Raw genomic sequence first — 27337 nt, 5'->3', positions numbered from 1 at the left:
TTATCCTGTGGAAAGTGAACATTTTATAAACATTTAAAACCATATTATTTTTCAGATGTTTCTAAAAATATTTATAGTATTTTTCAAAAAAGTCTGAGGCAAGTGTTAGGAATGTATAGCACACCCAAAGAACATTTTCACTGACAATTCATGTGGCATATGTAATTTTGTTATTCTAGATATATTTTTAAGAGAGGGAAAATTTTTACTTGCATTGATATAATACTAGAAAATTTGCTATCCAAAATAGCACAAAATGTATACTGGTTTAAAATACTTTTTCAATAGTCATGACCCTGGTAATAAGAATATATTAAAATCAAAAAAAGAAGAAAAATCATATGGGGATGAACTTAAAATAACAAAAATGCAAAATAAATGGCTATAATGTGTTTTAAAAAAAAAACCATAGTTTTAAAAAATACATCAAGATTTCAGAAAGTCCTGGAGAGACTTACATGAACTGATGCTGAGTGAAATGAGTAAGACTGGGAGATTGTTGGGTGCTTCAACAACAATACTGTATGATGATCAATTCTGATGGATGTGGCCATTTTCAACAGTGAGATGAACCAAGTCAGTTCCAATGGAGCAGTCATGAACTGAACCAGCTACACCCAGAGAAAGAACTCTGGAGATGACTATGAACCACTACATAGAATTCCCAATCCCTCTAATTTTGTCTGCCTGCATTTTGGATTTCCTTCACAGGCTAAATTGTACTCTATTTCAAAGTCCGATTCTATTTGGACAGCAAAACAACTGTTTGGTCATGGGTCATGTATACATATATTGTATTTAATTTATACTTTAACATATTGAACATGTATTGGTCAACCTGCCAATGGGGGAAGGGGGGAGGGGAGGGGAAGGAGGGGAAAATTAGAACAAAAGGTTTGGCAATTGTCAATGTTGTAAAATTACCCATGCATATATCTGGTAAATAAAAACTATTAATAAAAAAAAAGAAAAAAATACATCAAGAATTTAATTTATAATCCAGATAATATAATATATAACAATAATTATAATCCAGTAGTCACATTGTGCTAGAAATATGACCTATCTAGATATGAAATAATTGTGATCATGAGATGATATTTATTTATTTTTAATTAAAGCTTTTTATTTTCAAAACATATGCATGGATAATTTTTCAACATTAACTTTTGCAAAACTTTGTGTTCCAATTTTCTCTCCCCTTCTCCCATTTCCTCCCTTAGATGGCAATTAATCCAATACATGTTAAACATGGTAGAAATATATGCTAAATCCAATATATGTATACATATTTATACAATTATTTTGCTGTACAAGGAAAATCAAATAAAATAGGAAAAAAAAGAAAGAAAATAAAATGCAAGCAAACAATAAAAAGTGTGAAAATGCTATGTTGTGGTCCACACTCAGTTTCCACAGTCCTCTTTCTGAATGCAGATAGCTCTCATCATCATAAGATCATTGGAAATGGCCTCAATCATCTCATTGTTGAGAAGTGCCACGTCTGTCATAATTGATCATCACATAACCTTGCTGTTGTGTACAATGATCTCCTGGTTTTGCTCATTTCACTCAGCATCACTTAATGTCTCTCCAGGCCTCTCTGAAATCACTCTGCTGATCATTTCTTACAGAACAATAATATTCCACAACATTCATATGCCATAACTTATTCAGCCATTCTCCAACTGATGGGCATCCACTTAGTTTCCAGTTTCTTGCCACTACAAAAAGGGCTACCACAAACATTTTTGCACATGTAAGTCCCTTTCCTTCTAAGATCTTTTTGAGATATAAGCCCAGTAGAGACATAGCTGGATCACTGATAACTTTTTGAGCATAATTCCAAATTGCTCTCCAGAATGGTTGGATCTGTTCACAATTCCACCAACAATGTATCACTGTCCCAGTTTTCCCACTTTCTCTTCAACATTTATCATTATCTTTTCCTGTCATTTTAGCCAATCTGAGAGGTATCTGTAGTGGTATCTCAGAGTCTTAATCTGCATTTCTCTTGTCAATAGTGATTTAGACCATCTTTTCATATAACTAGAAATAGTTTCAATTTCTTCATCTGAAAATTGTTTATACATATTCTTTGACCATTTATCAATTGGAGAATGGCTTGAATTCTTATAAATTTGAGTCAATTCTCTATATATTTTAGAAATGAGACTTTTATCAGAACCTTTAAATGTGAAATTGTTTTCCCAGTTTATTGCTTCCCTTCTAATCTTGTCTGCATTAGTTTTGTTTGTACAAAAAGCTTTTAACTTAATATAATCAAAATTATCCATTTGGTGTTCAGTGATGAGTTGCAGTTCTTTGGTCACAAAATTCTTCCTTCTCCACAGATCTGAGAGGTAAACTATTCTATGTTCTTTTCATTTGCTTATAATATCACTCTTTATGTCTAAATCATGAACCCATTTCGATCTTATCTTGACATATGGTGTTAGGTGTGGATCAGTGTCTAGTTTCTGCCATACTAGTTTCCAATTTTCCCATCAGTTTTTGTCAAATAGTGAGTTCTTATACCAAAAGCTGGGGTCTTTAGGTTTGTCAAGCAGTAGATTGCTATAGTTATTCACTATTTTGTCTTGTACATCTAACCTAATAATAGACTATTCTATTTCTTAGCTAGTACCAAATGGTTTTGATAATGGGATGATATAATGTTAAGTAATCTTTGTGTCAACAATAATAACAATAATGTAAATATTTCCTATTTGTATGGTTATATTCTTTTCCCAGTTTTCATATATCTCAAATAGGCTAGTGAAATCCAAAAAGGAAATTTAGGATTTCAAAGTTGATAGGAAATATTTTGCTAAGAAAATTAATTGTTCTCTGCAAGAGACTATGATACAGTAAAAGAAAGTTTTTAAAAGCCTAGTACCATACTGAAAAAGCAAAAATGACAAATATGAGCAATTGTCATTTTTGCTTTTTTCAATGTGGTACTGTGAATAGCTATAAGAAGCTCTTCATCATCTTAAACATTCTTAACTTTTATAGCAGAGTTTACAACACTATTTTATAGGTTTATAAATTTAATTTAATATTGCCTAACTCTGGTGCATGTGAAAGAACTATTTCCTACCATAATATACTTAAACAAATATAGATGACAGTGAAACTGCCCAAGTGATTTCATGTATAAGGTTTTGAATTGTCCAAATAAAAGTCTAAATTACACTTTTGTCTATTTTGTTTACATTTTTTACTTTTGTTCCTAAAAATTATGGCATGGGTCAGAGTAATTCATTAAATGGACTATATTAAGACACCAAGTGTTTGTGATCCATTTAAAAGGAGGGAATATCAGTAGGATGAAGGTACAGATCTTTGAATTCTTGAAACTAAGAGTCTATATGTTGTCACTTATCTCTGGGACTTTTAACAACTTCCCAGGTTCCATATATTATTTGGGTTCACCAAGTATTTAGATCATAGTCCTCTCCTTTTCAGCTCCTTTAAAAATTTTTTTAACTTAATTTATTTAATATTTTATTTCCCTCTTACATGTAAAACAATTTTTAACATTTCCTTTAAAAATTCTGACTTCCTATGTCCAAAGAGCTATTAAACTATGCATACCCTTTGAACCAGCAGTGTTGCTACTGGGCCTTTGTCCCAAAGAGACCATAAAAAGGCGAAAGGACCCAATTGCAAAAATTGTGGCAGCCCTTTTTGTAGTGGCAAGGAACTGGAAACTGACTGGATGCCCATCAATTGGAGAATGGCTGAATAAGTTATGGTATATGAATGTAATGGAATATTATTGTTCTATAAGAAATGATCAGCAGAATGATTTCAGAGAGGCCTTGAGAGACTTACATAAACTGATGCTAAGTGGAATGAGCAGAACCAGGAGAACATTGTACACTTTGACAATATTATGTAATGATTAACTGTGATGGACTTGGCTCTTTTCAACAATGAGATGTTTCAGGCCAATTCCAATAGACTTATGATGGAGAGAGTCATTTACATCCAGAGAGAGGACTATGTTACTGAATGTGGATCACAACATACTATTTTCACCATTTTTGTTGTTGATTTTTGCTTGCTTGTTTTCTTTGTCAATTTTTTTTTTCTTTTTGATCCGATTTTTCACATGTTTAACCTGTGTTGGATTATTTGCTGTCTAGAGGAAGGGGAAAGTGGAGAGGGAGGAAGAAAAATTTCAAACAGGGGGTTTTGCAAGGATGAATGTTGAAAATTGTCTTTTCATATATTTTGAAAAATAAAAAGCTATTGTTATTTAAAAAATAAGATTTTGAGTTCCAAATTTTTTCTCTTCCTCCCTCCCTAACTTCACTCCCTCATTAAGAAGGCACATGTGAAGTTATGCAAAACATTTCCATAAAAGTCATGTTGTGGAAAAAATCCAACATATTCTTCCCCACACCCTATCTTTCCAAAAAAATTCTCAAGAAAAATATTCTTTGTATGTATTGACTTTCTTCAATTGATTGCAAGCCTTCTGAGGCTCTCTTCTGATTCTTCTAACTTTCTTTGTGTCCCTAGCATTTAGCAAGTCCTTAATAAATGTTTATTGCTTTTAACTCTATATTTTCTTAATTAAAGGCACACAAAGCCAAAAACAGGAAAGCATTTAATTAAGACAGAATAATAAGATCTCTGCACTTGGACATAATATGAGTATCCTTTCCAATGTCTCCAGAGAATTGATACTCAAATCTTCCTCTGATTCCTCTACTTTCCCTTGGCAAAAGGACAATATCCTTTCAGATTCACACCCCTAGTGATAATAAATCCAACACTATTTGCCTCTTGGGAGTTTCTTTTCCTCCAGTCTCAAAGAAACAGGGAATCAGTGATAATGCCTTGGAATTGGCTTCTGCTATTGCTCTGGCCAGGTCATCTTGCAGAGCCTATTCTTATATACCCATGGATCTCTAGATCTAGCTGCTGACTTCTAACTTTCATACTGCTCAGTTCTAATTCTCTCTGTTTTCCCTCTTTCTCCACTCAATTGCTCTCCTCCAGTTTCATATTGCCCGGATTTTTAGAATTGTTCTACTTTACTATTTCTATGACAGGCTACCTGCTGCTGCTGCTTCTTTCTTGTCCACCATTTCTGTTTAACATAGTTGTTTTCATATTCCTATTCCACATCCATTTTATGCAGTCCCATATTTAATCACAGGGCAGAGAAGTGTCTTCTACCTAATGACTAGAAACTCTTCCTAGAACAAAAAAGGAGCTACCTGAAGCTGTGATAAAGAACATTTATTAAAATGCTATGGCAAATTTTGACCATATCAGAATATATGTCCATTTTAAGTCTTATTTTTAGAAAAATATTCTTACTCATCTTTCATGGTATCTGTTAAGTTTATAATAGTAATTTCAAGAAGTCTATTTCATTAGAGGATGTGAAAGAAGAAGCAGTGTTCTTCATTTAAAATTTTAAAAAATTATTTCAAGGTAAAAAATAAAGAATATTCAATAGGGAAAGCCAGAGATCTTTGTTCTGTTATTATCTACTATGAACTATATGGGTGATCATATATAAACTACTTAATTTTTCTGGGCAGAGAAAATAAAGGTAAGTATGGCAGCAGTAAAAGTTTCAGGAGAGGATAAGAGGAAACTTTTTAGTATTACATTTTGTAAGCATATATGTTGTAAAGCACCCCCAAATTCATCCGTCCATGTCATATAAGTATTGATTTTGTAATACTTTTCAAGAATTACTGTGAATATTCAAAGGCTCCCCTGGACAGTAATGCATAATGAACATGCAGTTCTTTGCTTGGTCCACACCAGTGCTTTGCTTCAGGCCTGCTTCAGTTTCATCTATGAAAACCCACCTAGATTATTCTAAGTCTTTTCTAGTTCTAAATTCTGGAATATCATGTAAAGCAAAAAGTAGAATCCCAGTGAAGTTCAAAATAACTTAGCATTTCCACATTATATGGACACATGAATTAATTTATTTATATTTTATATGTAAACAAATATTGCTATAGAAAAAATTGATTGTCTCAACTGGGTTTGCCTTAAAACTACTACCAATTTAAGTTTTCTAAGAAAGCCCTGTATTTTTCTGTTAATTAAGAAACTTGATCATCTTATTAAGGTTATTATGACAACTTAAATGATTAACTGCATCTAAAGAATACATTATGTAGGATTCCAAAAGGAATGGATAAAATAGAAATAGCATCATCCTTAAAAGATATATATGAAATTTAAATGAAAACACTAAGAGGACTCCTGGACTAAAGAGCAGCAACTTGTTCTAAGTTTTGAGTGTTTTCTCAGGACTAGTCTAGCTCTCTGCCACAACAACTCTCAAACCCATCTCCTAAATTACACAGAATTACAATTCAAACTGGCAGCAGGATTATCCAAGCCAATGGAATTACTGAAGTCCTGGAGAAGGGACTGTGAAGTGGCTGTCATACCTCTACATCCCTTCCCTTTTACAACTCTATAGTCTGAGCTTGCCTAGAGGTCCTTGGGAAGACAGCTCAAGAAAAGGATGAAACATTACAAAATATGAGGTTCAAGTAGCAGTTTTACCTTCACTTCCTAGCTATAGATTTCCACTACTGTCTAAGTCATTGAGCTCTGGCTCAAAGCAGAAACTGGCCTAAAAGCTTAATAGAGAATTGCAATGGATAGCATTACTAAGCCTGCAGTTAGGAAGATCTGAATTAAATCTAGCCTCAGAAACTAATTAGACGTTTGACTCTGGGCAAGTCACCTATACCTTTGTCTGCCTCAGTTTCCTCATCTGTAAAATGAGGATAATAATAGCACCTACCTATCTGGGTTGTTGTGAGAATAAAATGACATAATATACCTGTAAAGTGCGTTTCACTCCTACGTAATCACTGGCTATCATTATTACTAAATGTTGAAAAAATGGGTATCACTGTATTTTTATAAACACATGGCACAGAAGCTCCTCAAAATACTGGATCATTTTCAAAGTTGCTTTTAAGTTCTATAATGGCTACATCACCAACTCAAAAAAATTCTGATCTGTTCCTTTTTATAGAAATAAAAATAAAAACCTATCATCCTGGGGCAGCTAGATGGTGTAGTGCATAGAACATCTGCCCTGAAGTCAGAAGTATCTGAGTTCAAATTTAACCTCAGACACTTAACACTTCCTAGCTGTGTGACCCTGGGCAAGTCACTTAACCCCAACTGCCTCAGAAAAACAAAACAAAACAAACAAAAAACTCTATCATCCTCTGAATGAAATGGAAAAGAAGGGGGAAATATATGGGAACCAAGAAATTACAACCTAAATATGAATATTTATTACAAAATTGTCTACATACTATTTGTGGGCCTGGGTATTAAAGACATTTACAATCAATAACTTTGAGAATCTAGTCTTCTTGTTAACAATCTTCTTGATTAATAGTGTGACACATTTAAGACAAAAACATTCAATTATATCCTTCTCCTTTGGAAGTCAGCTAGCTTCCTACTTTCCCTTCCTTTACCTCCCAAACTACCTTCAAAACTCCCCTTGCCCCATGGTAAATAGGTTTTTAATGCAGAATAGAAGAGAGAACACATGATGTGAGTTACATTTGGGCCTGAAACTGAACTCAATTGGGACTCAGGAGCTTCCCCAATTTTTCTCTATTCCCATCTATCTCTAGGTAGAAAAACCATAGGGAAGGAGACCATACACTATGTTTACCAGAAGAAAAGTAAACACTTTTGCTCTTGGATACTTAGGCAACATGTTCATCAGTGTCTCGTAATTTGCATCTGAGCAATGATCTTGTAACTCATAATACACCTAAGGACTGAAAAATATTAATAAGGCCTTCTTTAAACTATATTAAGAGATGACACATACTAATAAATGAATGTTCAATAGAGAAATGTGGCCCTTTGTAAATATTTTAAAATTTGGAAAGAATATTATGATAAAACATTTTTCTGCAGTTTCAGAAGGTATGTCAAATAATTTCTTTTAACAGCTATAATAGACTTGACAGGTGACAAATATTCTAACAGTTGCTTCTATATGGATAAAAATGTGCTAAGCTGTTATAAACTAATTCAATAAAATGATATAAATAGAGTATTTTAGAATATCTTCCAAGAGGGCTGTGTTAAGAACTTAAAAAGATTTCTTTTTATGACCTATGAATTTTTCTTACCTGGAATGTCATATAAAAAATTCCATAATTGTTCTAGTTCCATATAATTGATGAAGACTCTTCCAAGTGACTGAGGAGAAAGACTGCAATAGGATAACAATTTGAAGATTGTTTCTGTCAAAGTAGGCTCTTGATTAGGCATCTTTCCCACATGAAGAACTTTTTCTTCATATTTTGATAAGGTACCTTTGAAAATAATAATAATAATATATTAATATAATACTAATGAATGTGATAAAGTTCTTAACAATGATACTTCTAGGATCAAATGGAAATTAATATGAATTGCATTTGTTTAAAATCATAAAAACCATAAAACTTGGTCAAATCAATTCTCCACCTGGCTCAGTATTTAGTCTCTGACAAAGATATGAGGGAATTTTGTATATGTGTGAAAGAGAATAATTTCCCATAATGACTCTCTTAGATATTATGAATGTTCTTTCTTTCTCTGTTTCTCTTAATTCTTTACAGATTTATCAATATCTATACATTTTGAAGCTATTTATAAATATCTTTAAGAGTGCCCCATTATCACCTCTTGGTATAACCAGTTCCTTAAATTTATCATTCGTTTCTTTCAGGCTTCACAGGAAGTATCTTTATTCTTGAATTCTAAAATCTGAAGCAATACCGCTTAAATTTTTATAAACTTTGATATTTTCTGATTGAATGAGACTATATTTCCCAGTCTATCCACCTTTGGTATTCTTTCATCTTAATGATCAATTTGGTTGATATCCCTGCTCTCACTTCTTTTATGTGTTTCCTGAAGTATAGGGACTCACAGAACTCAGGTTTAAATTCCATCTCTCTCACTTGCTGTGTGATACTGGACAAATCATGTCACATACTCCACCTACCCTCCAAACCTCAGTTTGCTTTGTAAAATGAAAGGGTTGTACTAGATGGCTTCCAAAGTCCCTCTCTAAATATATACTGTTATGATCCTATGATCCCTCCTATCCTGACTCTATAGGCAATATTATGGATGATATATGCTTTTGTGCAAGGATAGGATAATACTTTATTTTTGATCCTCAAAATCGTGTCCCTCTCAATCAATCAACAAATATTAAGCGTCTTTTATATGTTAAGTGCTAGAAATATAAATACAAAACTGAGACAGAAGAGTCTCTGCCCTCAAAGAGCTTACATTCCATTGTGTGAAGTGAAATGAAACATGTTCACAACTAAAGAAATACAATATACAGACGACTGAACAGGAAGAAGACAGCAGACTGGATTGTTTTGGGAAATTACAGAGTTTCTTCAATGTCTCCAAGATTTCCAATGAAATATAGTCCCTTATTTTTAATATTAATATTCTAATGGTATAGGAGTAAGACATGAAATATAAAAGTCTCCAAAAAGTTAAAGATTAGTATCATGAAAAACTAAAAATTAGTATCATGCAGAGAGCAAACATAAAATCAGTAAGGAACTTGAAAGAATAATAGAAGTAAAAGATGTCATCAAGGAAATGTATGATAGGAAAAAAGAGAGGGTTGGATTGTGGGGTAAAAGTAATGCTTGACAGGGAGTGCTTCATTGGTGATCTCTGAATGTTTGGACAAAGCATGGGAAACTGATAGTATATTACACAAACCTCCTGCAGCAAACCTCTGGAAAGCCATGAGCAAAGATTGTATCATAAGAGCATGTATAGATTAGGTGGAGATTTGTATTTGTATTAAATATCAAAAATAAGACTTTCTATTGGGAAGTTACTGAAGTTGAAAGATGGAATCAAGACTATCTTCTTCTTATTTTAGTCTTCATACCTTAACTGAGAACATCTTAAATCAATCACTCATTCATAAGTCTTAGACTAAATGCTCAAAGGCTTTCACACTGTAATGAAGTTTGCAAGAATTGTTTGGGTAGTCTGAAGAAAACTTGGCTCTCTCCTAAGTATTGCCTACAAATTGTTTCAAAGACTGGAGCATGCATGGCAATCTAACTGAATTCTTGAGAAAGAAGCTCTTGGGAGGTAGCGGACATATCTATATTTTCCCTCATCATCTAATTTATCCAGAAGATGACTTTGAAAGCTCTGAAGAGTGTGGAGGAAGTTGGATCTCCTACCTTCCCTTCAGTGTCCTAGACATATATCTGGATCAGCTAACAGTGGGCTCTGCATTGGTAACTAAGGACCAGATGAGTGTAAATTAACCACAAATCCTCAGAGGGAAAAATACTTCTAGCAACCGGGAAATGATCTACCTCTCTGCCACATGTGCTCACTAAGCTTGAGCCCATTTTCCCCTGGTTTTGTATTTGTGAGAAAATGTATCACAAATTTTGGAGGGATGTTTTGCCCTAACTTTTCTTACTTTATCATCTTGGAAAACACCTCTTTCCAAATGCTACTTAAGGCTAACTGGCTTATATAAATTAATAAAATAATCCTGTGAAAGAAGCAAACTTGTAGGGGTTTGAACAGATTGCATCAGAGAATCATGCAGGAGCCCTCAGGGGTATCCCCTAGGATCATGAAAGGAAGATATACAGACAAATCAGGGGACTCAACTCATCAGTTAATACAGAAGCTGGAATGAAAATTTTCAGATTTTATATGAGCTATAGAAGCTTCATGATTATAGAGGAATGACATGGTCAGATTTGTGCTTAGGAATAATGAGGCAGTTAAATGGCACAATGATAGGAAGATGACTTAAAATATTTTTATTATTATAAAGATAAAGCATAAGTCATTTATTTTCAATACCCATTTTCATTAAAGTACTAAAAGCAAACATAAGTGAAACAATCTAAGTCAGATTGGAAAATTTTTTTCTTTAGTCATGCATATAAAATCATTTGAATGATATGCATGATTTTGGCAAAATTATGTTTCTTAGGATAAAAATGAAGAGCTGGTTCTCTTAAAAGCATTTTTAATAAAATAATTTTAAAGTTCTTCTAACAATGGAACTTATTTCAGAAAACTGATAGTGAAGCTATCCTTGATAAAAAAAAATTTGATGGACTGGAAACACATGAAACAAATTTTTAGATGCAATGTGTGGTTGCTTTTGCTTGATTACATTCAGTTGCTAAAAGGAAGGGCTTCCATGGTAAAGGAGGTATAATAAAAGTGTACTAATAGAGATAAGAAAGAAAAGATCATCTATAAAATTATTTTGAAAGTACACACCCAAAATATAAATTCAGATGAACATAAAAATGAGGTGATTGTGATCCAATCATATTAAATTTATTATACATTTTAAAGGAAAATTATATATCCTCTTTTTTTTTTGTATTCTGTAATTGTAACATTTATGGGTAATGTGAGAAATACTGAACCTGAGTTTCCACAGAGTGTTGCAAGTTTTGAGGTAGTGTAGGACTATAGTGGGTACCACTGACAAAGAGGTTTTCAGAATGTGAGAGGTTAAGGAAGGTTAAGATTTCACAAAACAGTTAAGTGATCAATAGAAGATTTGAGCAAAGAAAGAACTGGGGACCTTGGAAGACACAGGCAAGATTCAGCCAATCAGAAAGAATCTTGTGGTTTTGAGAAAACCACAAACATAAGATAATAGCCCATCCAGCCCAACCTAGTTGGGGTCATGGACCTGACTTGATCAAACCACTACTGCACCTGCTTAATAGGCTAACTAACAAGTGTACAAGTACAAAGTATATTTTATAAGTATAAACAAGTATAAAGGTTCTCTCACTTCTGTGCTCAGGGCTCCCTCTTCCTGAAGATGAGTCAAGCCTGCTTCTGGCCAGAAAAATTAGGACAATTCCTTAAGATTCTTTTTTAATAAATTTTTCTTGATATTTGATTTTCAGTGTCAAGAGGGTGTTTCTAATACCAGATATAGGGAACCTACAAAGCAGAGACTCTATACAAAGAAGGACAAATAATCTCATTTAACTGTCATTTAGGGTATGTGGAGAACAGTGGAATATAAATTTGGGACAATAGCCTGGGACCAAATTTTAGAAGCCCCTAAATGCCCATCTAAGGAGTTTGGATTTTAGTCAAAAAGTGAAGAGTGATTGAAGATGTTTGATGAGGGGAATGACAGAATCAGAACTGTGCTTTAATTATATTAATCTAGACAGATTTGAGAAGGGCCAGGCTGGAGGCAAGGAATACCAATTAGAAAGTGATTTCAATAATCCAGAGGAGAAATAATAAGGACCTGAACTGGGCAAAAAGAATGAAGATATAATTTTGCTGGTAGAATTGACAGGATGTAGCACCTGGCTGAATGTCGGGAAAGGGAGAGAGGAGTCAAAGATGACATCAGGTTTGGATTCTAGGTGACAAGTTCACAGTGAAGTCATTGACAGATGAAAGCTCAAGACAAACCTTGAAATCTAGTAAAAGCAGTTACAATTAAGTTTTCTAGGAAAGTCTTACATTGCAAGACGGGACCTAGTCGCAAAGCACCACTGCCAACTAGTGACAGGTACTGTGTACTGCAATCACAAGGTTCCATTCAGAAATAAAACTCTAGAGACCAGAACCAGATGATCAATATTTGCCAATTCAGTGAATCAAAGGGAATTAAGTTAGGAAAAAAAAACAACACCACTTTAATAATTATCTACTTCAATTTCATACACATTATCCTAATTATATATTTGGCAGCTATGTCATCTATATTTATTGATCCCACACTGTGCTTTTCAGTAATGAAGAAATATGTGGATGCAATATTGTTTTAAGGCTCTTTTCAGTAAGAAATTCCTTCAATATGGCTTTGCATAGGGATTGTTTATATATGGCTGGAGAGTCAAAAGCATAGTGCCTAAATTATGAATTTAGCTCTATTCCAAGGTATTATTACACTCTCCAAGTCCAAACAATACTGACTTTGTGCTGCTCAGAAAGAATGCTAATAGTAAGTTTATATCTAATTCCAATTCTTAGATGAAGCAAGTGTTTCTTAAACTGGCATAAAAACATTTATTGGTAAAAGTCCAAGTTTAAAAGACCCTGTTTAATCTTTTATATAAAATAAAGATTGTTCAAATAATCCAAGAAACCCAACATATTTATATTTCAAAGAAGACTCAATCTATTAATGTCTCCATAAATACTCATGTTTCATCAAAATTCCACTTCAAAATAATGTCATATCAGGAAATAATAGCCTTTTTTCCCCTTAAACACACTTAAAAAATCAAAGGCAATTCATTCAACCACTTTGTACTTCAATTTTTCCATTTGCAAATTAGAATAACAATATCTAATCCCATCCCTCAACCTATTTCATAGGTCTATGAACAAGACAAAATATATGACATTGTCCTTAGGTGCTTCAAGAAAAGATATTCTGTGATGGCAGGGCATTTGTAATATTCCAATTCAATAAATATCTATTAAATGCTTACACTCTCTCTCTCTATATATATATATGGCACTGATTTAGGTGCTAAAAGACACAAAGCTCACATTTAATAAAACTTGATAATTACATGTAAGGATGTGGTACCCGCAAAATAAGAGAAGGGAATTGTAAGGGTCCTTTAAATGGGCGGCCACAACGCAACAGGAGATTGAGTAGCTCAGAAGTAATCTCTGTGGATATAGGACTGCCCTGTGGGTGGGATCCTGGCCATATTGAGATAGCTTCGTAATGGGTGCCGGCTCTCTCACTGATTGGCTGTGTGTGTGACCTCACAGGCCCTATATAAGCCCACTGCTTGCAGCAAGTTGCTCTCTTTAATTTGGCTCCCAGACCAGGTGTTCACTAGGGAGCTAACAAGTCAGGGCAATAAGAGTGGGCATTATGTGAGTAGGTATAATAAAGGCTTTTAAGATTACACGTGGCTGTTCTTGAGTGTGCTACTGGTTATTAAATTATAGATTCAAGAAATTGTGGCCAGAGACCTTTGAAGGCCTCAGAGGAGGCGAGCCGGGTAGAGTTGACACTGCAAAGGTCAGTGGTCAAAGGTACTCTGTTGGGCATAGGGTAGACTAGTAATTGTAATTGCCAGGAGGGCATGTTACAATTACATAACACTATTAAGTTTTACAAAGCACTTTCCTGACAACTTAAGTCAAACCTGTAGTGCAAGTATTGGTATACACATTTTGTAGAGAAGGAAACGGAGGCTCAGAGGTTATACAATAAGTAACTAGAAAACCCAAGATTTGAATCCAAATTTCCCAAGTCTAAAATCAGAGCTCAGTACTACTCAACCTCCTAAATATTAATAAAGTCAATCCCTGTTATAAAGGAGCTCACAACCTGGTTAGTTCTGTCCTTCTTTTATAAAGAGGACCAATGATATTAAAGGGTAATAAGACTATCATATTAACTGGATTTTAGTAAAGCATCTTGGATATCTGATCAAACGCTAAGTAATTCCATGGCACCTGCTTCAGTTGCCTTCCTAGCTACTGAAATTCTTCTCATTTACCACTTCACTAAAGGAAATCTTCACAAAATTCACTGATGCATTTTAAATCACTAGGTTACTGTCATCTTGGTTTAACTAACCTGCTAAGATGGTTTACCGAGCTGCTGTGTTTGTTACAAATTTTTGGAGCTATATTTTAGAATTGAATGCTAGATGGATACCAAAGGTAAATAAGGAGCCCTGAAAAGGGTTTGGCAAGTTCTTACACCAGCAGTATTAGTCCTCCTGGAACACCTACACACCCCTACTATCTAGGGATGACATGGATATAATGATAATATAACATAAATAACCTGCCTTGAGGTAGAGAGATGAATATAATACAAAATAAAATGTGCTAAATATATTTGAGACATACAAAAAGTGCTATGGCATATCTAAAGAAGAAACATTAATTTCTGGTGAGGGGACATTAATTAAAATTTTACATATGATTTTAAAGCATGCAGAAGCTAAAATTATGATTATTATTAAGAGAACATATAATTGAATCACATTCAGTTTTCCCTATGTATTCCAGAATGATGATTTTAGAATAGAAGAATTAAATGAAAAAATTTAGTCATTATTGACCCAGATTCAATTTTATTCTATAGTATGTAAGTTAACTAACATGGATAAATATAAAGCTTAATAACATTGCCAATCTGTCACACGAATCCCCTAAAAGCCCTCCAATGTTATTATTAAAAGGCATTTTCAATCATTTATTTGGTTCAATTCTCTCATCCCTACAAAATGAAGATGCTGGTTCAACACTTTTACAAATATAGAGGAAGTAACCAGTGAATCTCTTAAGTCAATTAGATTCAGAAAGAGCAAGCCAATTCTTAGTAGTTAGGTAGTTAGAAGTACTTAGCAGGGGCAGGCAGGTTACATCACACCTTCCCCTACTCACCCACTCTAGTCCTGTTTAATGTCCTTATTGGCTGTCTTCCCTCCATATTCAAGGGCTAGTAAATAGCATCCCAGTTCCATTTAACCTCAACATTTAGTAACCTTTAAAAAGGGAGATTTACTTCAGGAATATAGCAAGAACAAGCACTGCCATGGTCTTTGTGGAAATAAGCTCAAAACATAGATCAGTTTCTGTACATTAACCCAATCAAGTTTATGTCTAAATGAAGCATAGGCTGTGCAGGCTGTAAAATCCAGTCTGGACTTCATTTCTTATATTACTATGAACTCTTCCAATAGTAAAACGAAGAGGAAAGAACCTTTGTGAATGTCTCTCAAGCAAATCAGAGGTTAATCTCTAGTATCCTCCACTTGAAGAGAGATTGCAGTAGCTGAGCAGGCTGATGGGATCTGCGCAACCATGTCAACTTTCCTTCAGTTCCTCACAAATCATACTCTGTCCTCTGAACTCCCTTCTTTCTGGCTCAGAAAGTCCCTTTCTTTCTTTAATATACAGCTCAGCTGAATCTTCTTCATGATATCTTTTCTGACCCACTACTCTCAAATTCCAACTTTCTCAACTACCTTATATATAATTCTTTTGCATATATTTATATTCATACACTTTATATTTATGCTGCAAAACTTTTTATACTTGTATGCCCCCAATAGAATGTAAGTTCATTGCAAGTAGGGTTTGCTTCATTCTTTATACTTGTATTCAGGCCCTTAGCATTATGTCTCATATATAGCAATTTTATTTATTGTCAAAATTGAAAGTCACCAAATTTTCACAGGAGAGGTAGCTGCTATGCTCTGAGGACTGGGTATTAGGGAGCAGCTCCAGAATATTTGCTACACAGAATTCTGAAGATGGCCTTGTAGCTTCTGGTTGGCTACTTTATCTGGTGTGCTAAGTAGCCTCAATCCACATCCTTTGTTTTATAGTTGGTTCAAAGGAGTTATATAACAAGGACACTCTATGCATTCTACTGCTCCTATTAATAGCTTGAGATAAATCAGGACAAAAATCATTTTGGTACTAAAACTTTCCAATAATCATATCATCACCACCACTGCTCCCAATCATTATGAGCAGCACAACAGACAAGGTCAGAACTAAAAGAATGAAAATACTCTTGGACTGGCAGTCAGAAAATCTGGGTTCAAATCTCAGCTCTGTCACTTGTTAAGTGTGTGACCAGAGGTATGTCACTTGCCTGGGCTTTGGTTTACTCATCTGGAAAATGAAGAAGTTAGACTAGGTGACTTCTGAGGTGTTTTCCAATTCTAAGTTCAATGATACTCTAGTCTATGATTCTGGACTTGAGTACTTTTACTGCCATTGTCAACTTGGAATAGTTGTGTATTCCACTTTTCTTTAGTTTTTTTTTTTTCATGATCTTTTTTAGGCTCTTGATACAGGCAGATATGCTAATTTATAAGGCTATATGAAAAGGTCCAAAATGTAGCTGCCGAGGCTATCACATATTGAAGCTACGAATAGTAGACTTTTCTCTATTTTGCAATGTATTTTGTCTGCAGCAATTTTGTTCTGTGCTATACACAAGATGCCATTACAAGGGCAATGATAAAAGAAAAGAATGTCATAATCTACACAAATATTAAAGGCAGCAAGAGGCTACATGTTAGGCAATTTGAAAATCGACATAATTTCTTTTTCCTTTGATGCCAAATTGAAGAAACTTTAAAAGCTAATGTGACTTCAGGGACACAGTTACCAGAAATCACTTACCTTTAATTTTTTAAATGTCAGTAATATCAGATGGTTCATGGATGCCCTATAAATCCTTTATAAATATCTGTAGATGAACTAATTTTGTCATTGATATTTAAAATTGTATATTGTCCTTTGAAATGTGTACTTTGTACAAACTAACTAGTCCTACTTGTTATCCAAAATTATTAGTTTTTATTCATAAGGGAGCTAATGCAGTACAGTGGAAAGAATAATGACTTTGGAGTCAGAGGTTCTGGGTCCAAATCCACACGTGATTCTTATTAACTGTGTGACCTTGGGCAGATCACCTTAGGCTCAGTTTCTTCCTCTGTAAAAGGAAGGCTTTGAACTAGATAGCTTGCAATATTCTCTATAGCTCTTGATCTGTGACACTATAATCTATTTTCTTGTTAATATAACATGAACATCCTAAGCTCTGTTCTTAAGTTTTAAGCAGTACTATGCCATTTTGCTAAGCACTGACAGCACATGTCAAAGACATGGACCCACTTTCCATACAGCTTATAGTTGATAGAATGTAAATTATTTCTATATGGCCTTCTGGGTGAGAGAAAAAAAAGTATAAGGATTTTTTATCTTTGTAAGGATAATTTGATCTTGGTACCAAATTCTTACTATTGCATTTCAGTTTATCTGAAAATTTATTTCAGGCAAGGTAGATAAAAAACTCTTTCTCCCCCTATTCAATACTTCTCCTACTGTAACTGGATCACTACTGACACATGCAATGACGTGCTTTCCTTTGTCAATAATAACTATGTATATATTATATAGATATAAAGAAGTTCCACTCAGTCAGCTTCTCTGTATTTCTCATATGCTTTTGCCAATACTTACCAATACAAAACTCACTTCTCAACAAGATTTTTAGTATCAGACAATCATCATGCAGGAGGGTTTCCAAAAGCAAGTTCCAATTACAACAGGGTTGGGATAAGAGCAGTTTCAATAGACCCTGGACCGCCATTCCTCCAGCTGATGGAATCCTTTCAAAATGTAAGATAAAGAAGGAATAATGTAGTTAATTTATCTATGAAATTAATAGCTTTCAAATGTAGCTGTAACACTAACTCCTTTAAATGTCAATTCCTTCCAGATTACTCTGAAAATGCTTTCATGCTTGCTTACTTTCAGGCTTCTCAGAGAAGGAATTACATTTAATCTCAACTAGCTAAAAGCAAATGAACATTTGGTAGTCTGCCAAATTTATAACTGATACAAAGTAGTAACTTCACTGATAACTCAATGAACAATTTAAGTTCTTGTTTTGAGAGCAAAAATATTTTTTTTGTGCATCAATACATTGAATTAATAATTAATTGCTTCTTTCAAAATATATCAATGTTGATGAAAACATAAGAATTTTAAAAAGCTTATTTATGTCAAGTCAACAAGAATTTATTAAGTGCCTACTATGGGACAGGAAATTCTCATTGTTGCCTATGTAAAGCATGACTCTAATCATATATTACTATAACCATTACAAATAGTCATCCTCTGCCTTCCTGCAGCAGTTTAATGATAGGTAGAAGAGGAACATGAAACTTGCCTGCTCAACATTGAATTTAGACAAGGCTCTGTTACTTACTATCTGTGTGACATTGGACAAGGCACAATTCTTTGCACCTCAGTCCAAAAATCAGCAGCTTGGATGAGAAGACTTCTAAGGTTAGTTCCAGATCTATTTCCATGATTACTGGTTTCAGAATCATTACCAAATTTAATGTTTTAGTCAAAATTTGTGGTTTCATTGGTACTAATACTGATCATTAACTATTCTGCAAAAATCACCTGGAGATTTGCAAGGTTACGTGATACACCCAAGGTTTCACATAGCCAGTAGGGGTCAGAAATGGGATTTAAATCTATGTCAGGGTTCTATACAATATATCATGCTGCCTTTCACTGTTGACAGGTAATAAGAGTAATCACTATCTTTTTATAATTTGCTAGAGTGTTAAGCAGGGAGTAGCTGAATAAAACTAATCCAATCTAACAACTACATATTAAGTGCTTCTTATATGCAGAGTTCTGTGGTAGACACTACAGTCATAGAGATCGGGGGTCTTAGAAACAAAGCTAAGTTAAACTTCCATTTTAATTATTTGCATTAAAGAGTGAGCTTTTATTCAACCATAATAAGCAGCAACATCACAGTAGAGAGTTAGTCTGGATTCAAGTCCTGCCCATCACACATGTGAGCTATATGATCCTGGTCAAATCTCTTGAGCTCTCAAGGCAATTCTATAACATAGTAAATTGTCAAGCAGGTACAGATCTGCCCTGGCAAAGAAAATGCTCTTTCAGAGTTCACCATATCAGTGAAATCATAGGCCCACACTAAAATACAAATTATTCAACATAAAGCACAATCTAGGAATCATCCTTGATTCCCCACTCTTTTTAACTCTTTCATATTCAATCTGTTACTGAGGACTGTCAATTTTAGCTTCATAATATTTCTCAAATATGTTGACTTCTCTCCTCTGACATAGAGAGCACCTTGGAATAGTCCCTTATAACTTCCTATCTGGATTACTGCAATCACAGGTTGATTATTGTTCTCCCTTGTATGCCCTTTCACTCCAAAACATCTTCCACTTAGCTGGCAAAGTGATCTTCCTAAAGCAGTGACATGTTATCTCACCTCCATTCTCCTACAATCCACACTCAATAAATCCCATTGGTTTCCTATCATCTTCAGGATCAAATATAAAATCTTCTTTGTCATTTAAAGCTCTTCAGAACCTCCCTCCCACCTTCCTATCCAGGTCTTCTCCTCAGCTTGTGGCCCTGTGATGTTCCTTGAACAAAACAATCCATCTCCTCATTCTAGACATTTTCTCTAGCTGCCCACACCCAAAATGTTCTTCCTCCTTATCTCCATTTCCAGGCTTACCTGGTTTCCTTCAAGTCCCAACTAACATCCCACCTTCTGTATATTGTGTTGTGTTGTTTATCCTGCATTCCCAAAGAGAACTATAATATTAGAGAAGGGATGCCATGACCTAGAAGTGAATTTGACTTAAGGGAGGGAGGCTTGCACAAGATTACCAGCCCCATTTTCTACTCTGGAGCCATCTGGTTCCAATGTCAAGATACAGATAGATCAGGACCACTGGAGGCAGACCTGGAGGCAGGTGGGAGATTTAGAGACTAAGGCTAGGAAGCCTTTGCTGATCCTCTTTTATTCTAGTGCCCTAAGTTTATTATTTCCAATTTATTCTATATATACCTTGACTATACATAAATGTTTTACACCTTCTCTATTAGACTATAAGCTCCTCGAGAGTGAGAACTGTCTGTTACCTTTATTTCTTTTTTTTTTTGGGGGGGTGGTTATTCTTGGAACATAAAATTAGTACCTGGTATATAGGAGATACTTAAAATATATTAGTGAATGAAAAGTATTGCCACTAAGTTAAATACTAGTAAGTAATAATTCTTAATCTGGAATCTATAAAATTAAAAATGTTGCTAATAGTATTTCAATATAATTTAATAATTCAATTATATTCAATTAAATTCCTAAAATTCCTATTTAATTCTATTCATCTTAAAATATGATTATGATATGGGGTCCATAGATTTCACCAAATTGTTAGTATAATCCATGATTCAAAAAAGGTTAAAACTTCCTGCATAGAGAGTAATTACAAGGTAGAAAGCATAAAGGCAGTTCAGCATTCAGTACAAAAATACAAAATCCAAGGAAGAGATTAATAATAAAACCTGTAGCTCCAAATATCTATAAAGGAATGGACAAAGTAGCTGCAACAAGCAAAATGATTTAGAGCTCTTAGGCAAATTCCATCTCAAAGTTATCACAGAAAGTCGGTGAGATGAAATTTATGCCTGCAATACAATTGATAGGTTTACCTTATTTTTTTAAAGATAGGTTAAAAAGATAGAGATAATGTTGTATATTAAAAACATTCAAACCAAGTGCCAGATTGGAAAAGCACAGAAGATATAGAGAAGTGATTTTGTCATGCTACAGAGAGCTTAGACAGAAAAATAATAGATCTTGAGTTCAGAAAACAGATCCCAAGCCTGGTCAAGAAGAATGGAATCTACATGTTTTCCTTTCTTCCCTCCTACTTTTTCCCTCCCTCCCTCCTTTCCTCTTCTCTGTCTTTCTATCTGTCTCTGTCTCTGTCTGTCTCTGTCTGTCTCTCTGTGTCTCTGTCTGTGTCTCTCTGTCTGTCTCTGTGTCTCTGTCTCTCTCTCTCTCTCTCTCTCTCTCTCTCTCTCTTTCTCTCTCTCTCTCTCTCTCTCTCTCTCTCTCTCTCTCTCTCTCTCTCTCTCTCTCTCTCTCTCTCTCTCTCTCTCTCTCTCTCTCTCTCTCTCTCTTTTTCTTTCTCAGAGCCACTAATAATTTCTTAAGTTGCCTTATTGGTCATTACATCCTTGTAGAGCAACCAATGAAGGGAACAAGAGAAAATTATATCCTAAATCTGATTTTCACCAACTTGGAGAAACTGCTGTTTGGAGTGGAAATGACAGAAATGTTGGAGAAATGATCACTCTCCTAAGGTCTGTGATAATTGCAGAAAGCTATGCATAACTTGAGAGTTACAAAGAACAGATTTCAAAGGATTTAAGGGAAGGATAAGTAAGATTTTGGGGCCCAAAATGCTACAGAAGAATTCAGCCCAGGAGGGATGAAATAATAGGTATAATTAGCTCTGAAAACTTGAGAATTACATAAATACCAGTTAGATAAATGTCATCAATATCCTACATTAGTCTTATCTTTAACAAGTTAAAATTAGCAAGCATTTATTAATCACTTATTGTGTACAAGATACCATTCTAAGTTATAAGAATACAAAGGAATTTACAATTTAATTGGAAGGATGACAAGCATACTAGAAATGATTATCACCTAAGGTAGAAGGTGCCAAGTATAAAGAGAAATTTAGAAGAAGCACAATGAGCAATTTGAAAATGAAATTCTCGACCTTTTATTCTTCCATATGAACTTTGTTGTTATTTTTCTTTGTATGACCAAAATTTAGCACTTAATACGTGCTGTTAAAAATTCATTCATTCCAACTTTTCTTTCTTCCAAACCGGCCATGCTGTCTGTAGCATCGTTTTTGGACATGAAAACCAGCAATATGCTATTAATGATATGTGATTTGTACATCTGTGGAAAGACTGGAGTTAGGAGAGGTCTGGATTAAAATTCTAACTCTAACAATTACTAGTTGTGTGACTAAGTAAATTGTAATACATCTTAAAGCCTCAAATTATCCTTTTGTAAAATGGGGATATTAATACTTGTACTACAAGTTACAGGGTTGTTATAAGGAAAAACATATTGTAAACTTTAATGCACCATACAAGTGTAAATTGTCATTTCAATGATGATTGAGGATAATAAAAGGCACAGAATAGGTAGTAATAAATGTTTTCTGTTAGACTAATTAAATGGGATACTACATTCATTGAAGGAGACATAACAAGTCTGGTTATAAACCAAAGTTGGGTCAACAAAACACCTACTTACATCTCTCTCTCTCTTTCTTTTGTTCATTAACAAAAGTAATTTTTTGTTAGACACACAGATATAAAATAATGAAGATAATTTTAATGTAATTTTCACAATGTTATATTTGAATACCTGGTTAGGAAAAAAAGAGCTTATCCTTGACCAGATGGGAAATCATTTGCTGTAATGTATACCAGCTTTTGGCTCTATCAGGCTAGCACGAATTTTAAAAAGTACAGTAACGTGACTCATTCAGAGGAAAAGTAATATATTATAAACATTCCTCAATAATTAAGCTAACAGCAATAAATGCTTTGAGGAGTTTGTGTTGGACATATGGAGAAGCATATGTTCTCTCTCATCCTCCTAGCTGATGTAGCTGTGAACTTGAGATTATCTCTATGAAAAGAGATAAAAGGTGAACTATAATAAGCCTTGTATAAATATACATGTTGAATTCCAGACTCAAAGAAAGAAGAGGATAAAATTTTATAAACACAGTGAAATGCTTTTATAATGTCAGAATTAGGAGAAAGAATGATCTTTGTGTAGGTTAAATTATATCAAACTTTTATTGTAGGCCTATAGTTTTTTTAAGCCTCTAGGGCTATGATTTGACCTGAAGAACATGCAAATTATTTATATAGTACTAAACATAGAAGATAATGTAGCTATATTGATTAATAAAGACTCTAAATAAATATTTTGAAGTTACTATAAAAATTTTTGAAGATTCTCCAAAATCATTCAGATTTGTATTTTGCAGAGCCCATTTCTTGTCCGCATTAAAAAATTTCAAACTTTTTAAATACTTTGAGGGAATTATTCTTCTTTTGAAATTCTAATACACACTCCCAATATAGTCTAAATACTTTATATTTTTCTGAAAGCCTATCCATCTTAATGAACTAACCAGATGTCTCAATGATTAGTCTATCAAAGAAGAAATTACCTTTCATGTTCTAGGGATTATCAACCAATACTTTTTAATGATTATCACAAACATCTTTCTTAAGCATGGTTATTGCTACCTGTTGTGATTTCTAATGTGACAACTCAAAACTATTGACCTACCTCATCAATCAACAAGTATTTATTAAATTGGTCCTATGTGTCAGAACACTTTGTTAGGTGGTAGTTACAAAAAGCTCAACGTGAAATAATCTTAGCTTTCAGGGTACTTGTATTCTTAACAAGAAATACTCTCAAATACTCAAATGGATCTGTGATTCTATTAATTCAAAAGTTTGTAAAATATCCCAACATTTAAAAAAAATTCAGTTTTAGATACATTGAGTTTTAGACCAACAATATCAAAGGCTGCAGAAAGGACTGAATATGAGAACTGAGAAAAGGTCATTACATTTGACAATTAAGAGATGATTGAAATAGCTTCCAGTTGAATGAGATCAGATATCATATCACTGAAGAGTTGAGAAGAGAATGGGGGAAAGGAAGTGGGGAGCACCTATTGAAGCCTTCTCAAGGATGGAGAAATACAGGATGAGAACTAGCAAGGATGAATGTATCAAATGAGTTTTTTTTGAGGATGGAAGAGACATAAGTTTGCTTGTGAGAAGTAGGGAAAGAGCAAGTAGATAGGGAGAAAATAAAAATGAAAGTGAGATAAAGGAGATGACAAAAGGGACAATCTGTTGGAGAAAATAGGATGGAATAGGATCACATGAATATAGAAGGGTTTGCTTTGGCAAGGAGAAAGATCACCTCATCATACTAGATAGGAATGAAGAAGCTGACGGCATCTGTTTGATGTGAAATGAGAAAAGAAGCTCATTTTTTTTTTTCATGAAAGGGGGGTAGAAGGATGAGAAGGTAGAAAAAAGTCTTTATGATTGTTGAAATACTGAATCAAATAGGAAAACATAAAAGAATTTCCTTGCTGTGAGACTTCAATTCATATTACATAACACACATTTGCTGTGGACTTAGCAAAGTTTAATGATTTCATCTAGCTTTGTTCAGCATGATGTGAATCAAAGTGGAAGGAGTGGATGATGAGGTTAAACCCAAGGCTAAGGCTTAGTAGAACAAGTTTCTTGATAGGATAAGGGGAATAAGCGGAATTAGGGGATATGACATGGATGATAACCAAGCAAAAGAATTAAAGAAGCAAGAAAAATAAGGGGGCAAATCAGCAGAGAGCAGTATCAGGACTCAGAAAAGAATATCAAGGAAAAAAAAGATAGTCAACAGTGTCAAATGCAGCAGATCCATTAGGAAATCAGCCAAAAAAATATTTACTAAGAACTTGCCAGCTGGCAAACTCTGTACTAAGTGCTTGGGATACAAATACAAGCAAAAAGTATAGTCCTTGCACTCAGGGAGATTACATTTTGAGGGAAGACAGTACATAGAGCTGAATGGAGTAATGAAAAACACTATGTACAGGTAGCTGTTCTGGGTTCTTCTCCAATTTGGAGATTTTAGAAATAACTCACTAATGGGAGAAGGGGCTCACAGGAAAAGAGAAAGACGAGGACCAATAAAAGTCTAAGACCTGTTCTTGACAAAGTCACGCTGAATCTTAGTGATAGCTACTTTCCATTCTTAATGCTCCCAATATATCAATTTAATAATCCATCCTAGAATTGTGCCAACAATTGAAATTCACTGGTCTATAGTTTTCAGGCTCTATCATATTCTCTTTTGGGAAAATGTGAAGACCATTTGCCTTTTTATAATATTGTGATCCTTCTCTTATTCACCATGACTTCTCAAAAATAACTGACACTGCTTGAGCAATCACACCGATGAGCGGTTTTTTTTTCTTAGTAATTTTAGTTTTCATACTATTGTTCTAAACTTGACAAACAAGAGTATTTCTATAAATAAAGGAGATAAAAGAACATTATACATAACATCCATAATATTTAATTATACATGATAATTTCTATGACATAATATGATCTTAAAATATATAATAAATATAACATTCATTCAAAGGTATTCTTTCTGTCTGTTCTTCCTTCTGAATTTCCTTCTGTCCCTCCATCAAGAAAAGAAGTTTCATTTTCTTGTTTTTTCATATATTTTTGTTATTACTATTACAACCTTCTCTAACTTCTCAACTTTTATTTTTCTTCCTCTGCCACTCAAGAAAAAAATTCCTCCCAATATAACACATAAACACAGTCAAGTAAAACAAATTCACACATTAGCCATGGCTAAAAACATGTCTTATTCTATGCCACTCTATCACCTATTTGTCTAGGGGTGAAAAGCAGGCTTTACCATTGAGCTTTTGGAGTCATGATCAGTTAAGTCTTTCAAAGTTATTTTTCTTCTAAAATCTTGTAATCATTGTATAAACTCTTCCTTTAGTTCTTTTAATTTTTCTTTGCATGATTTCATACAAGTTTTCTAAAGTTTCTCTAAAATCTGTCTCTAGCTTTGTCTTATTTTTAATTATATTGTATTACATTCACATATCATAATATGTTAAGCCATTATCTAATTAATGGACAGAGCTACTATAAATGCTTTTGTATATATGGGTCCTTTATTTTTTCTTTGATTTGGGGAGGTATTTGTCTACTAGTGTTATATGGCTGGATCAAAGCACATAGTTAACTGACTATTTTTTAAGTTTAATTTGAAATTGCCTTCTAGAGTGGGTAGGACATTTCATCATCATCCATTAATGTTACTTTTCACATTCCTTCTAACAAGTTATTTTCCTCTTTTAAAAATCATCATTGCCAATCTGATGGGTATGAGATGAAACCTCAGAGTTTTGTTATTTTGCATTTCTCTATTATTAGTGATTTGGAATACTTATTTTCATGTGTTGGTTGAGAGCTTATTTTTTTTTCTTTTGTGAATTGCCTATTTGTGTTCTTTGACAATTCATCTAGTGTTGAATTGCTATTTTAAATTTGATTCAGCACTATATATATGCATTATATACATATTTATGTAATATTAGATAGACATTTTTATTAGAGAAGACTGTTCCAAGTAATTTTTCCAAGTTAACTGTTTCTCTTCTAATTTTAAGTGTATTTTTTTGCACAAAAGTATTTAATTTTTACTTAGTTGAAATAGTCCATTTTATCACATATGATATTGATTCCTTGTTAGGTGAAGAATTCTTTTATCTAATGTAGTGAAAAGGTATAGTAGGTTCTGATAAGTGCCAACAATGAACCTTGTGAAGTGATAATATTTTTCAAATTTGCACTATTTGAAGTCGTGCTTATATATAAAGTTGATAATTAATTCCAGTCCAATGAAAATATTGAATGATGAGCCTACTTAATGGGAATCATTATTCACACAAATCAGGACCTTACTGTATGACTTCCCTTCTTAGTACCTTACTATATTTCCTTCCTCCATCCTCTAAGTAATTCTTGATATGATCTTTTATATCTAAGTCATATTGATTTGGACCTTATTGTTGTGGAATAAGATGTCAGACTAAACTTAATTTCTTGTTGCCATTCATTTTCAAAGAGGACCAAAATAACATCACTTTTGATATAGTCAAGTTCAGACCAATTGATCAGATCGTCAATATGAGCTCAGAATGCTTTACCACAGATCAGACACAAATTAGTCCATGTGACATTTCCAGTGCATCCTTTAAATATGGTTGTC

The 27337-nt window shown here is 33.8% G+C and overlaps 1 protein-coding gene across 6 annotated transcripts in view; it reads right to left on the bottom strand.

Moving 5' to 3' along the window:
* Positions 1-27337, bottom strand: part of KIAA0825 (KIAA0825 ortholog) — a 541416-nt gene that overhangs the window by 289233 nt on the left and 224846 nt on the right. For all 6 annotated transcript variants that reach the window (XM_074282080.1, XM_074282081.1, XM_074282079.1 and 3 more), the window contains 2 exons: positions 18058-18206; positions 8169-8354 (listed from right to left, as the gene is read on the bottom strand). In XM_074282080.1, coding sequence (XP_074138181.1) covers positions 8169-8354; positions 18058-18206 — 335 coding nt within the window. The remainder of the gene's footprint in view (positions 1-8168; positions 8355-18057; positions 18207-27337) is intronic.

The sequence above is a fragment of the Sminthopsis crassicaudata genome, chromosome 1, assembly GCF_048593235.1.
Source record: "Sminthopsis crassicaudata isolate SCR6 chromosome 1, ASM4859323v1, whole genome shotgun sequence".
NCBI lineage: Eukaryota > Metazoa > Chordata > Mammalia > Dasyuromorphia > Dasyuridae > Sminthopsis > Sminthopsis crassicaudata.
The sequence above is the reverse complement of the archived record's forward strand: the minus strand, read 5'-3'. Positions and strand labels throughout refer to the sequence as shown.